Source organism: Lithobates pipiens, unplaced genomic scaffold (assembly GCF_037356315.1).
Source record: "Lithobates pipiens isolate NorthernLeopardFrog02 unplaced genomic scaffold, aLitPip1_a1.2 Scaffold_47, whole genome shotgun sequence".
Lineage (NCBI taxonomy): Eukaryota > Metazoa > Chordata > Amphibia > Anura > Ranidae > Lithobates > Lithobates pipiens.
Genome location: NW_027507871.1, coordinates 2,772,793 through 2,788,686, shown reverse-complemented (window position 1 = coordinate 2,788,686; position 15,894 = coordinate 2,772,793). Strand labels below are relative to the sequence as shown.

The window sequence follows — 15,894 nt, the reverse complement described above, 5'->3', positions numbered from 1 at the left end:
TTTTAGTCTCTGTGCTGTAGGCACTGCACTGGGTGACCCTGCTGAGGGTTGTAGTCCCTGGGCTGTAGGCATTTCACTGGGTGACACTGCTGGGGGTTGTAGTCTCTGTGCTGTAGGCACTGCACTGGGTGATACTGCTAAGGGTTGTAGTCTCTGGGCTGTAGTCATTGCACTGGGTGATACTGCTGGGAGTTGTAGTCTCTGGGCTGTAGGCATTGCACTGGGTGACACTGCTGGGAGTTGTAGTCCCTGGGCTGTAGGCATTGCACTGGGTGATACTGGGGGGGGGGGCTGTAGTCCCTGTGCTGTAGGCATTGCACTGGGTGACACTGCTGGGGGTTGTAGTCTCTGTGCTGTATGTTGCACTGGGTGATACTGCTAAGGGTTGTAGTCTCTGGGCTGTAGTCATTGCACTGGGTGATACTGCTGGGAGTTGTAGTCTCTGGGCTGTAGGCATTGCACTGGGTGACACTGCTGGGGGTTGTAGTCTCTGGGCTGTAGGCATTGCACTGGGTGATACTGCTGGGGGTTGTAGTCCCTGGGCTGTAGGCACTGCACTGGGTGACACTGCTGGGGGTTGTAGTCCCTGGGCTGTAGGCACTGCACTGGGTGACACTGCTGGGAGTAGTAGTCCCTGTTCTGTAGGCACTGCACTGGGTGACACTGCTGGGGGTTGTAGTCCCTGGGCTGTAGGCACTGCACTGGGTGACACTGCTGGGAGTAGTAGTCCCTGTTCTGTAGGCACTGCACTGGGTGACACTGCTGGGGGTTGTAGTCCCTGGGCTGTAGGCACTGCACTGGGTGATACTGCTGGGGGTTGTAATCTCTGGGCTGTAGGCATTGCACTGGGTAATACTGCTGGGGGTTGTAGTTCCTGGGCTGTAGGCACTGCACTGGGTGATACTGCTGGGGGTAGTAGTCCCTGGGCTGTATGCACTGCACTGGGTGACAATGCTGGGAGTTTTAGTCTCTGTGGTGTAGGCACTGCACTGGGTGACCCTGCTGAGGGTTGTAGTCCCTGGGCTGTAGGCACTTCACTGGGTGACACTGCTGGGGGTTGTAGTCTCTGTGCTGTAGGTACTGCACTGGATGGCCCTGCTGGGAGTGGAAGTCTCTTGGCTGTAGGCACTGCACTGGGTGATACTGCTGGGGTAGTAGTCCCTGGGCTGTATGCACTGCACTGGGTGACAATGCTGGGAGTTTTAGTCTCTGTGCTGTAGGCACTGCACTGGGTGACCCTGCTGAGGATTGTAGTCCCTGGGCTGTAGGCACTGCACTGGGTGACACTGCTGGGGGTTGTAGTCTCTGTGCTGTATGCATTGCACTGGGTGATACTGCTAAGGGTTTTAGTCTCTGGGCTGTAGTCATTGCACTGGGTGATACTGCTGGGAGTTGTAGTCTCTGGGCTGTAGGCATTGCACTGGGTGACACTGCTAAGGGTTGTAGTCTCTGGGCTGTAGGCATTGCACTGGGTGATACTGCTGGGGGTTGTAGTCCCTGGGCTGTACGCACTGCACTGGGTGACACTGCTGGGAGTAGTAGTCCCTGTTCTGTAGGCACTGCACTGGGTGACACTGCTGGGGGTTGTAGTCCCTGGGCTGTAGGCACTGCACTGGGTGATACTGCTGGGGGTTGTAATCTCTGGGCTGTAGGCATTGCACTGGGTAATACGGCTGGGGGTTGTAGTTCCTGGGCTGTAGGCACTGCACTGGGTGATACTGCTGGGGGTTGTAGTCTCTGTGCAGTAGGTACTGCACTGGATGGCCCTGCTGGGAGTGGAAGTCTCTTGGCTGTAGGCACTGCACTGGGTGATACTGCTGGGGGTAGTAGTCCCTGGGCTGTATGCACTGCACTGGGTGACAATGCTGGGAGTTTAAGTCTCTGTGCTGTAGGCACTGCACTGGGTGACCCTGCTGAGGATTGTAGTCCCTGGGCTGTAGGCACTGCACTGGGTGACACTGCTGGGGGTTGTAGTCCCTGCACTGGGTGACACTGCTGAGGGTTGTAGCCCCTGGGCTGTAGACACTGCACTGGGTGACACTGCTGGGGGTTGTAGTCTCTGTGCTGTAGGCACTGCACTGGGTGACCCTGCTGGGGGTTGTAGTCTCTGTGCTGTAGGCACTGCACTGGGTGACCCTGCTGGGGATTGTAGTCTCTGTGCTGTAGGCACTGCACTGGGTGACCCTGCTGGGGGTTGTAGTCTCTGTGCTGTAGGCACTGCACTGGGTGACCCTGCTGAGGGTTGTAGTCCCTGGGTTGGCTGGGGTCCCCCGTAGGCGATGTCTCTATCTAGTAAACATCTTTCTCACATTTTCCGGGGCAGTCGGTGACATGTGTGAGCAGCAGATGTAGATTTTCCAGTCTCTGGCGGAGTGTCACTTGTCAGCTGCGGGAAGGCAGTCAGCACATTGCTCAGGTGACGTGTGACACCCGTATATATATATATACCGGGGAGACGGGTCACACCTGGACAGACAACATGAACCTGGACACAGCTGCTCTCTTCCTGCTCTCTGCCCTCTGGACAGGTAAGAAGGAGGGGGGCTTGGGATCATTTTCTGCAATGAGAACTGTCTGTGCTCCCTGTAGCAGCATGCTTGCCTCTATGATAGGAAATACAGATTAGCAATCAATCCGACATTCAGCAAACATTCTCTGCAGGTGAATCTTCCAGGTGTGAGTTTTACATGAAAGGGATTGATTCACCCCCCGAGAAAGTGACATTCGCTGCCCCTTTCTACCTTTGTTTTGGGGTTATGATTGAAGACGGGGGATCGATTGTACGCAGGGGGTGCATGTGGGGAGTTTCATCGCTGACCCCCCCCCCCCCAGTCTGAAAATACCTGTTTTCTGGCTGTCATGGGGATCCAGCAGCTTCAGTAGTTTCTAAAATATTGAAGGTTGTATGTAAATGAGGAGTTCTGATCGCAGCCCATGTCTGTCAGAGCCAAAGAGACCCCCCTTTCCCGACCGCTGAGGTGGTCCTATCTGATAGATCCCCCCCCGACCATTAAGGTGGTCCTACCTGACAGCCCCCCCGACCGCTGAGGTGGTCCTACCTGACAGCCCCCCCGACCGCTGAGGTGGTCCTACCTGACAGCCCCCCCGACCGCTAAGGTGGTCCTACCTGACAGCCCCCCCGACCACTAAGGTGATCCTATCTGACAGATCCTCCCCCAACCGCTGAGGTGGTCCTACCTGACAGCCCCCCCGACCGCTAAGGTGGTCCTACCTGACAGCCCCCCCGACCGCTGAGGTGGTCCTACCTGACAGCCCCCCCGACCACTAAGGTGGTCCTATCTGATAGATCCCCCCCCGACCGCTAAGGTGGTCCTACCTGACAGCCCCCCCGACCGCTGAGGTGGTCCTACCTGACAGCCCCCCCGATCGCTGAGGTGGTCCTACCTGACAGCCCCCCCCCGACCACTAAGGTGATCCTATCTGACAGATCCCTCCCCAACCGCTGAGGTGGTCCTACCTGACAGCCCCCCGACCATTGAGGTGGTCCTACCTGACAGCCCCCCGACCACTGAGGTGGTCCTACCTGACAGCCCCCCGACCACTGAGGTGGTCCTACCTGACAGCCCCCCGACCATTGAGGTGGTCCTACCTGACAGATCCCCCCCGACCGCTGAGGTGGTCCTGCCTCGCAGCCCCCCACCCCGACCACCGTGGCACCCCCCCTGTTTTGTGGAAGGAAGAGCTGCCATCCAGCTATATTAATGTCTTTCAGTATCCAGCGCCTCGTGTCTGTTTCAGGCTCTGTTCTCACTTGTGCGACTTGTAATGCGACTTTGGACACAAAAAATGCACGACAAGCCCCCCCTCCCCCCCCATGTTTTTCAGTGACAACCGTTCAAATATGTGAGACTTAAAATTGAAGCGACTTTAAAAAATGTTCCTGTACTACTTTTGTCCGACTTTAATGCGATTTGAGTGTCATAGACTGCAATGTAATCCCCCAAAAGTCGCACCTGAACGCTATACATGCGACAGTTGTCCATTATCACTGGCCAAAGTCGCTTCCATCCAAAGTTGCACTCCGAAGTCGCTCAACTTTGGAGTCATACAAGTGTGAATGGAGCCTAATCCTGAGCAAGTCAGAGACAGCCAGGCACACTAGCATTTCCCAGTGGTTAGCGATGGCGGCTCTTCTACCTTTCTCAGTTTTCCTTTAAGAGGAAATTCGCAGTTGGCTGATTGGCTTGTCCTGTACTGTGTTAGCCGGGTGTCCTGTGTTCATTTGAGACGTCCAATCAGACGCAGAGAAATGAAAAGAGAGAAGTCATGAGAAGTCCGGGGGGGGGGGGGGAGGGGCTGCCATTGCTCTCCTGAAAATGCCAGTTGCTTGGCTGTCACCGATATGCGTCTGGCGATCCTCTGGGTTATGTAGCAAATGAAGTCAGTGAATGGAAATAATTGAAGCCGAGGGATGCAGATGACAGCCCAGCAACATCTCATTCACACCACCGGGCGCTGCTTGTGGTCCGTATAATGCGCGCCCTTCTGATGTGCGCTACGTAAGGGGCGGAGCTTGTGTTCTTTAATAGATACAATGTACGCTTCGTTTCGTTCCGAATCATAATTTTTTTTTTGTTATTCGGAAATTCGGATGCACCTGAATCTCAGAATTACAATATTAATGAATGGAAACTAATCTGAAATAAGGAAAAAGAAAACTTCGGAAGAAATTCGAATTAGAATAGTTTTCAAATCGAATTAGAATTTCAGAAGAGAATAGAATAGAAAATAACAGAATAGAAAATAATAGAATAGAAACAAAAATTGAATAGAAAATAATAGAATACAATAGAAAAAAAATGAAAATAAGGGGGTTGAATAGAAAATAATAGAATAGAAAATAACAGAATAGAAAATAATAGAATAGAAGATAATAGAAAATAAGGGGGTTGAATAGAAAATATTTTCTATTCTATTATTTTCTATTCAACCCCCTTATTTTCTATTATCTTCTATTCTATTTTTTTCTATTCTATTATTTTCTATTCTGTTATTTTTTATTCTGCTATTTTCTATTCAACCCCCTTATTTTCTATTCTATTATTTTCTATTCAACCCCCTTATTTTCATTTTTTTTTCTATTGTATTCTATTATTTTCTATTCAATTTTTGTTTCTATTCTATTATTTTCTATTCTGTTATTTTCTATTCTGTTATTTTCTATTCTATTAACAGAATAGAAAATAAGGTGGTTGAATAGAAAACAATAGGATAGAAAACAAAAGAATAGAATAGAAAATAAAATAAAGGACTAGAATAAGACAATTGGGGAGGTACATAAAGATTATGGGGGGGACATGATGGGGGGCATTTAAAGTTTATAATGAGAGGAGCTTAATGATCATGGGGAGACAATGGGGAATGCTTGCAGTTTATGGGGCGACACTACAGGCGCTTAAAATGTAAGTGCTCCATAAACTTTAGACAGCCCTCAATGTCTCCCTATTATTATTATTATTATTATTATTTTATTTTTAAATATTTGTAAATGTTTTATATATAAGTGTACAACAGAATACAATAACAATTAGACTTCAATAAGATTTGTATCAGTATTTATTTATTTTTTATTATTATGTTATTATTATTATTATTATTGTACATTTGTTAAACCTATTACTATTTTTACTATTGTTAGTGTTATTATTATTATTATTAATATTATTACAGCACCATTAATAATAAAAAAAAGACAAAAATAAATAATAAAAGTACTAATATAATAATAGTAATATGTTAAAATAATAATAATAATAATAAAAATATAACAATGATATGAGTCTTATTGAAATCTAAGGCTCGTTTCACATACATTCAAATCGGATACGTTTTCAACCGCATCCGATTCGCGTAACATGTGAACCAGAGCGGCTTTCAATGGAGCTCGGTTCACATACAATGCGGGCCGGTTTGCGGTGCGAATTAAAAAAAGTGCGCTGTGCGTTTCCCAGTCCGGTACAGGTGCGTTTTAAAATTCGCGCCGGAATCAAACCCGAAACTGCTGAATGGAAACCGCACCGGACTCTACAGAAACCGACCCCGCATGTATGTGAATCCAACCTAATTGTTGTTGTCTTCTGTCTTCTGCACACTTATAAGTAAAAAATGTACAAATATATAATAATAATCATAATAATAATCATAATAATAATCATAATAATAATAATAATCATAATAATCATAATAATATAACATGAAAAAAGGTAACACATGAGAAATAATAAAACAAACCTGACCTGACCCATACCATACAGACATTTCTGATTTGAAGATTGTATTTAAAAGAAAAGATTAAAAATAAAAATGTCAAGCGGAATAATGACTCCAAATATATATACAAACACACATACAGTCGTGCTCAAAAGTTTGCATACCCTGGCAGAAATTGTGAATTTCTGGGATTAATATTGAAAATAGGACCGATTGTGGCAAAAAAAAAACAAAACAACTGTCTTTTATTTAAGGATAGCGATCACACGAAGACATTTATTATCACATTGTTTTGTGGATCCTTTTTAAATCATAATGATGACAGAAATCACCCAAGTAGCCCTGAAAAAAAGTTTACGTACCCCGGAATGTTTGGCCTTGTTACAGACACAGAAGGCGGCGCACATGGGGGGGGGGGGGGGTAAAACGGCAATTAAAATGTTAATTTCCCATATTTGTGGCTTTTTTAAATCACAATTAGTGTCTGTGTATAAATAGTCGATGTGTTTGTTATCTCTACACATGGATGCTCTAAGCAGACTAGACACTGAGCCATGGGGAGGTAGAAAAGAACAGTCAAAGGACCTGCGTAACAAGGTAATGAAACTTTACAAAGATGGAAAAGGATATAAAAAGATACCCAAAGCCTTCCACAACTTTTGAGCACAACTGTATATAGTAATGCTGAGTGAAGCTGATGTTCCAAATGATGATGCTTTATGTTCTTTTATTTTATAATCAGTAAAATGTCACCTAAAAACATGAAATTTCTACTGCATAGGTAACGATTTCAGTGGAAGAAAGACCCACGTCCATTGAGTTCAACCTAGAGAAAAATATAGAATAAATAAAAAAAATAAAAAAAAAAGTAAAACCTGCCTATAAAGAAACCTGAATGCACAGTTGATATAATAATACATAATAATGATACAAAATAATAATAATAATACATAATAATGATACAAAATAATGATACAAAATAATAATGATACATAATAATGATACATAATAATGATACATAATAATAATAATACATAATAATGATACATAATAATGATACATAATAATAATAATACATAATAATGATACATAATAATAATGATACAAAATAATAAAAATACATAATAATGATACAAAATAATGATACATAATAATGATACAAAATAATAATAATACATAATAATAATGCATAATAATGATACAAAATAATGATATATAATAATAATACAAAACAATAATAATACATAATAATAATGCATAATAATGATACAAAATAATGATACATAATAATGATACATAATAATGATACATAATAATACATAATAATGATACAAAATAATAATGATACATAATAATAATGATACAAAATAATAATAATACATAATAATGATACAAAATAATGATACATAATAATGATACAAAATAATAATATATAATAATAATACAAAACAATAATAATACATAATAATAATACATAATAATGTACAAAATAATGATACAAAATAATAGATACAAAATAATAATAATACATAATAATGATACATAATAATAAGAATGAAATGTAACGTGAGGATGAATAGTATAGAAATTGTAGTGACACTCGTGGCCAACCTCTGTAACTGTATACACAACAACCAAACCAAAGAGATATCGGACAATACAGGCCAGAAAGGGAATTTACATCATATTCATCAAAAATGACATATTTTATAAAAGTATCAGAGTATTATACAGACAAAGACTTTGGTGCCCATGCACCCATCTACTTCTTTACATAACAGGAGTTGTGTATGGCAGTATATTACAAAGAGTAAACTAGCAAGAGAGGATAGAGTACTAATATGATTGATCCTCATAATCCAACACATTTCACCAAATCTATACTTCATCAGGACCTAAAAAGACCAAATAGTACTCATCTACAAGAGAGAAATCATCATTTACAAACACAATTGAGTTACCTACTAGATCAACAGACAATATTCTCTACTTGCAAACTCTATATTGAATGCGTATGACCCACCTCAACACCGGACCACCCGTGTACACCCGCTCAATGAATAGTAGTTCATAAAATCATTTCCAGGGAGGAGAGGATCAGAGATTAGAGTTTTGATATTTACGATCGGTGGTTGTCTAGTTACAAGGTTCCCCTGTGGCTCCTGACACCCCCAAAGGGCCACATTTTATGGTGAATTTATTAATAGTATTATTTATTTATTACAGGTAATATAAGGGAAGGTTTTATAGCGACATCAATTTACACAGTGCTTTACATATATTTATTACTTACACCAGTCTCTGCCCTCAGGAGCTTACAATCTAAGGTCCCTAACTCACATTCATACACATACCAGGGCCAACCTAGACAGGAGCCAATTACCTCCCAGCATGTCGGAGGAAACCCACGCAAGCACAGGGAGAACATGCAAACTCCAAGCAGTACATGTACAATATGTTGGGATCGTGTTACATGAGACTGGTAGAGGTCACTACAAAGATGTTACTGGTGACTGCAGAGGCCCCAAGGGCCACATGACAAGAACGAAAAGGGCAGCAGGTTACTGTGATGTCATTCTGTGATGTCATTCTGTGATGTCATTCTGTGTGTCCATTCGCAGTGTCCGCTGATCGTGCCATCGGAGTTGTGGGTGGGACGGTCACTCTGCCGTGTCACATGAGACGGGATTTGCTGGAAGCCGGACATCATTCTAAATACCCGACAACCTCCATACACTGGAAGAGATATAATAGGTGAGGATCGGCTCTCATTATTCACCTCGTTTTCTGCTTCCTGTTGTCTCACCCGCTGGATTATTTACCATTTCTCTGGATGTGATTTAGGGGGTATTTGTATTGGGGGAGTCAGTAGAGTGGGGAACGGTGTCAGTAGGGCGGAGGACGGTGTCAGTATGTTGGAGGACGGTGTCAGTAGGGCAGTGGACGGTGTCAGTAGAGCAGTGGACGATGTCAGTAGAGCAGAGGACGGTGTCAGTAGAGCAGTGGACGGTGTCAGTAGGGCAGTGGACGATGTCAGTAGAGCAGAGGACGGTGTCAGTAGAGCAGTGGACGATGTCAGTAGGGCAGTGGACGGTGTCAGTAGAGCAGTGGATGGTGTCAGTAGGGCAGAGGACGGTGTCAGTAGAGCAGTGGACGGTGTCAGTAGAGCAGTGGACGGTGTCAGTAGAGCAGTGGACGATGTCAGTAGGGCAGTAGACGGTGTCAGTAGGGCTGTGGACGGTGTCAGTAGGGCTGTGGACGGTGTCAGTAGGGCAGTGGACGGTGTCAGTAGGGCAGTGGGCGGTGTCAGTAGGGCAGTGGGCGGTGTCAGTAGGGCAGTGGGCGGTGTCAGTAGGGCAGTGGGCGGTGTCAGTTGGGCGGTGTCAGTAGGGCAGTGGGCGGTGTCAGTAGGGCAGTGGACGGTGTCAGTAGGGCAGTGGGCGGTGTCAGTAGGGCAGTGGACGGTGTCAGTAGGGCAGAGGACGGTGTCAGTAGGGCTGTGGACGGTGTCAGTAGAGCAGTGGACGGTGTCAGTAGAGCAGAGAACGGTGTCAGTAGAGCAGTGGATGGTGTCAGTAGAGCAGAGGACAGTGTCAGTAGGGCAGTGGACGGTGTCAGTAGGGCAGTGGGCGGTGTCAGTAGGGCAGAGGACGGTGTCAGTAGGGCAGTGGACGGTGTCAGTAGGGCAGTGGACGGTGTCAGTAGGGCAGTGGGCGGTGTCAGTAGGGCAGTGGACGGTGTCAGTAGGGCTGTGGACGGTGTCAGTAGGGCAGTGGATGGTGTACAAAGGGACTTAGTCCAGAGATTCCCCTTTCTACAGCCTCAGCTGCACTGGATGGTGAATTAGTGGGCGGAGCTCTGTTCTGAGCGGCTTTCTGTTCATTCACAAACTGAAGCATAGTAAACAAAAAGGCCCAGGCACACCTAGCACACCATGTGCGCACACCTATGTGAGGGGCATTCAAGTCAAACTGGGACTTGCAGAAGGAAGCCTTCTATGTGAAGCCCCCCCCCCCCCAATACTTACCTGAGCCCAATCCCGATCCAGCAATGTGTATGAGAACCTCGGCTCTCCAAGGAATCTCGCTCCTTATTGGTTGGGACAGCAGTGGGATCTACTGGCTCCTGCTGCTGTCAATCACAGCTAGTGAGCCAATGAAGAGAGAGAGAGGGGGTGGGACCAAGCTGCGGCTCTCTGTCTGAATGGACACAGCAAACTGCTGGCTCTGGGGGCACCTGGCAGGAGGGGAGGGGCCAGGAGAGCTGGCGGGGGTCCCCAGAAGAGGAGGATTGGGGCTGCTCTGTACAAAACCATTACACAGAGGAGGGAAGTAAAACATGTTTGGTATTTCAAAAACAAAACGAAAAAACAAAAAAACGAAAGCCTTTGATATCACTTTGCGCTCTTTTTCATTTACATGATATCATTTTCTGTTACACTTTTGTTTCTTGAACCTCCTGTGATCATTCCTCCAGATTCCTCAGTGTGATATCAATGATTGTTTTATTTTTCTGGAATCAGGACGGTGATCAGGGTGACTCCCGGCGGCATCACATATACGGTTCAATCGGCCATTTCCCGGGCGGCGGTCCCTCAATCGGCCCTCCAGAGCGGAGTGTTCTCACTGCAGCTAAAAAATGTGAGAGAGGAGGATGCTGGGATATATCAGGGGACGGCGCACTACGGGGACAGCAAACAAGTGTGTACGGTGACACTGAGGACCATGAAAGGTAAGTCCTCACCCACCATTTACTGAATGAGTTCATCAAATGTAATCGTTTCATGGTTCCTTTCTCTTTCCTCGGAGAAGTAAGAATGACTCCTGTATGGACATTTCCGGGTCACAGCTGGTATGGACATTTCCGGGGTCACAGCTGGTATGGACATTCCGGGGTCACACCTGGTATGGACATTCCGGGGTCACAGCTGGTATATACATTCATTCCGGAGTCACACCTGGTATATACATTCCAGGGTCACAGCTGATATGGACATTCCTTCCATGTTTGGAGCTTGAGAAAGAGAGGGAGGGGATCCCGTTGCTAGGCAGGGCACTGCAGGTCACGGCATGGCGTTGCTAGGCAGGCATGGCGTTGCTAGGCAGGGCACGGCAGGTCACTCCATGGCATTGCTAGGCAGGCATGGCGTTGCTAGGCAGGGCACAGCAGGTCACTCCATGGCGTTGCTAGGCAGGGCACTACAGGTCAGCGCATGGCGTTGCTAGGCAGAGCACTGCAGGTCACTGCATGGCTTAGCTAGGCAGGCATGGCGTTGCTAGGCAGGGCACGGCAGGTCACTCCATGGCGTTGCTAGGCAGGCATGGCATTGCTAGGCAGGGCACTGCAGGTCACTGCATGGCGTTGCTAGGCAGGCATGGCGTTGCTAGGCAGGGCACTGCAGGTCACGGCATGGCGTTGCTAGGCAGGGCACGGCAGGTCACCGCAGGTCACCGCATGGCGTTGCTAGGCAGGCATGGCATTGTTAGGCAGGGCACTGCAGGTCACGGCATGGCGTTGCTAGGCAGGCATGGCGTTGCTAGGCAGGGCACAGCAGGTCACTCCATGGCGTTGCTAGGCAGGGCACTACAGGTCACCGCATGGCGTTGCTAGGCAGAGCACTGCAGGTCACTCCATGGCGTTGCTAGGCAGGCATGGCATTGCTAGGCAGGGCACTGCAGGTCACGGCATGGCGTTGCTAGGCAGGGCACGGCAGGTCACCGCATGGCGTTGCTAGGCAGGCATGGCATTGTTAGGCAGGGCACTGCAGGTCACCTCATGGCGTTGCTAGGCAGGCAAGGCGTTGCTAGGCAGGGCACGGCAGGTCACTCCATGGCGTTGCTAGGCAGGGCATGGCAGTGCAGAGATTTGGATGGAGTGTAACTTTTAATCAAATGATAAAAATAAAATTGGAAGTGTGTGAGGAGCTTGTGATGCGTCTGGTGTGACTGAGCCCCTCACCTTCAGATACGGAGCGCTGACATATGACAGGTGGGTGGGCTGACCCTTTGTATGAGTTATATATAGACGGTGCCATGGCGCACGGCGGTGACAGCTGGCTCAGTGGGCAGGGGCACATTACTGTGGGATGTACGGGATTCATCCGATAGTGAAAGCAGCCGGGGGAAAACGCATGTTACACTGGAAACACTGAGCCACCCGGCCCCTCCACCATCCTCTACACTCATCTCCACCATCTGCACCATCTGCACTACATCACCACGGCCTGGGTTGGTGCTATACTAGTCACCGATAATAATAGCACCAGATAAGACACCCCCCATACATCCTGTTATTGTCGGATGTGTGTTGGGGGCTCCACTGACTCACATGGGGGGGGATGGGGGGATTGCGCAAACTGCGTGAGACATGAAAGACCTGGCAGGGGACGGGGGTCCCTGATGGCGGGGGTGGGGGGGTGCTTCACAGTTTCCCTTATGTCAAGGAAATAAAGAGAAAATGTAAAGGGGGGGGGGGGAATAGACGAGGGTGGGAAACACGTTCTGCAAGATAATAATCACACGCAGCGCAGTGCGGGGGTCTCGGGTTCACTTCTCACCAAGGACCCCCTCTGATTGGAGGATAAATGATACATTGTATGTGTATGGAGGGGGAGAAACAATGTAACACGAAGGAGTCATGTGACACGATGACGCTGTACAGAGGCCTATTCACAGCAGCCTGCCATGCGTTACGTGCGGGGAGATTCATGGCTTGACATGCGTTGTGTTCGGGAGAACATTTATTTCAATGCGCTTCACAACGCATCGCATCTCACCAATCTCACCAATCGTGGTGCGCGGGGGATTTTCAGAGATGGACCGTAATGCCGCGTCCATCGGAGCGCCAGAAAATAATGGCTCTGCGTCACGCCAACACATGTGACTGCAAAGTCGTCGTGTGATTGGTCCCTGCAAGAACAAAAATGAAAAATTGCAAACAAAAACCCAAGAGAAAATTTTTCAGGCAGAAAAAAAAGTTTTTTTGTTTATATACATATACAGTATATAAACGAGAATAATATATACAGTATATATCTAGATTTTATTTGTTGATACAATTTATTTCTTTATATTTTTGGTTAAATACATATTTTTTTGTTAATATAATGGTGCATTTCTATTTTATTTTAGTTGTTACAGATTTATTTTTTTATTTTTTTTACATACAGTATATATTTTTTGTATAAACAGAGATAAATATCTGTATATATATATATCTCTATCTGTTTAAACAAAAAATATATACTGTATGTAAAAAAAAAAAAAAAAAATCTGCAACAACTAATAAAATAGAAATGTACTGTATATTAACAAAAAAATAAATAAAATTGTATAAACAAAAAAATAAATATCTGGATAACGTAAAAAAAAAAATATTTTTTTTGTTTATACAGATTTTTTTTTTGTTGTTTATATACATACTGTATATGACTTAGTTTTTATCCATGCATATTTTTTGGTTTATATAAATATATATATTTTTATACATATATTTATGTTTATATATCTATGCTAGATACATATATTTTATTTATATATATATTTATAAAAAAAAAATATTTGCATAAACAAAATAGAATCAATATACACAAAAATGTATGTACTGTATGTCTATAAACAAAAAAAAAACATTTTTTTTATAATATATATATATATATATATATATATTATATTATAAAATATATATATATATATATATATATATATATATATATATATAAAAAAAAATTGTTTTTTTTTGTTTATAGACATACAGTACATAAATTTTTGTGTATATTGATTCTATTTTGTTTATGCAAATCATTTTTTTTTGTTTTTTTTTTATTTTTAGTTTATACGCAACGGGGAAAATACTGATTGTCTCCCCTGCAGATTGTATAAGGGCTGGCCATACACCATACAATCTCCTTATTCAATTTTCTTTAGCTTTACCTTCAACTATGTAGTGCAAGGGCCGGCCTGACTACATACAAAATGGAAAGTGTTTTAGGTTTCACCTCATATTATATGGTTTTGGTAAATCTAAAGGAAAGTTGTACAAGAAAATTGTATAATGAATGGCCAGGCTAAGTTTTGCCCACTTACATAGAAATGAAGGGTCTATAATTGTATTTTATATGATGGAGACAGAAGATCAACCAAAAATCCAGGAAAAACACACAATACAAATGTTATAAATGGAGTAAAATAAGTATTTGATCCCCAACCAACCAACAATACCCCTCCCCCCACAGACTGGCTCCAGTAGGGGCTCATGTGGTGCACAGATCAGTCCTGTCAATGTAAGAAGGTTCTCCTAACGACAACTCGTTATGTGTATAGAAGACTCCTGTCCACAGAATCCCTTCCCTCCAATCCTCATCATCACGGGGAAGAGCAAAGACCTGTCAGAGGAGGTCGGGGAGAAGATTGGAGACCTGCACAAGGCTGGAATGGGCTACAAGACCATCAGCAAGAAGCTTGGTGAGAGGAGACGAGTGCCGGAGAGATTATTCACAAATGGAAGAAATACAAAATAACCATCAATTGTCCTCAGTCTGGAGCTCCATGGAAGATTTCTCCTCATGGGGTGAGGATGGTCATGAGAAAAGTGAGGGATCCGCCCAGAACTACATGGGAGGAGCTTGTGAAGGATCTCAAGGCAGTTGGGACCCCAGTCACCAAACACACCATTGGTGACACAATACACCACCATGGATTGAAATCCTGCAGTCCCCGCAAGGTCTCCCTCCTCAGGAAGACACATGTACAGGTCCCCCTCCTCAGGAAGACACATGGACAGGTCCCCCTCCTCAGGAAGACACATGTACAGGTCCCCCTCCTCAGGAAGACACATGTACAGGTCCCCCTCCTCAGGAAGACACATGTACAGGTCCCCCTCCTCAGGAAGACACATGTACAGGTCCTCCTCCTCAGGAAGACACATGTACAGGTCCTCCTCCTCAGGAAGACACATGTACAGGTCCCCCTCCTCAGGAAGACACATGGACAGGTCCCCCTCCTCAGGAAGACACATGGACAGGTCCCCCTCCTCAGGAAGACACATGTACAGGTCCCCCTCCTCAGGAAGACACATGTACAGGTCCCCCTCCTCAGGAAGACACATGTACAGGTCCCCCTCCTCAGGAAGACACATGTACAGGTCCCCCTCCTCAGGAAGACACATGGACAGGTCCCCCTCCTCAGGAAGACACATGTACAGGTCCCCCTCCTCAGGAAGACACATGTACAGGTCCCCCTCCTCAGGAAGACACATGTACAGGTCCCCCTCCTCAGGAAGACACATGTACAGGTCCTCCTCCTCAGGAAGACACATGGACAGGTCCCCCTCCTCAGGAAGACACATGTACAGGTCCCCCTCCTCAGGAAGACACATGTACAGGTCCCCCTCCTCAGGAAGACACATGGACAGGTCCCCCTCCTCAGGAAGACACATGTACAGGTCCCCCTCCTCAGGAAGACACATGTACAGGTCCCCCTCCTCAGGAAGACACATGTACAGGTCCCCCTCCTCAGGAAGACACATGTACAGGTCCTCCTCCTCAGGAAGACACATGTACAGGTCCCCCTCCTCAGGAAGACACATGTACAGGTCCCCCTCCTCAGGAAGACACATGTACAGGTCCCCCTCCTCAGGAAGACACATGGACAGGTCCCCCTCCTC

The 15,894-nt window shown here is 45.6% G+C and overlaps 1 protein-coding gene across 1 annotated transcript in view; it reads left to right on the top strand.

Annotated features, from left to right (window-relative positions):
- Positions 1 to 2,028: 2,028 nt before the first annotated feature.
- Positions 2,029 to 15,894, top strand: part of LAG3 (lymphocyte activating 3) — a 48,883-nt gene continuing 35,017 nt past the window's right edge. Inside the window, exons 1-3 of the mRNA XM_077467112.1 lie at positions 2,029 to 2,528; positions 8,853 to 8,985; positions 10,754 to 10,962. Of these exons, the coding sequence (XP_077323238.1) occupies positions 2,480 to 2,528; positions 8,853 to 8,985; positions 10,754 to 10,962 (391 nt within the window). The 5' untranslated portion in view covers positions 2,029 to 2,479. The remainder of the gene's footprint in view (positions 2,529 to 8,852; positions 8,986 to 10,753; positions 10,963 to 15,894) is intronic.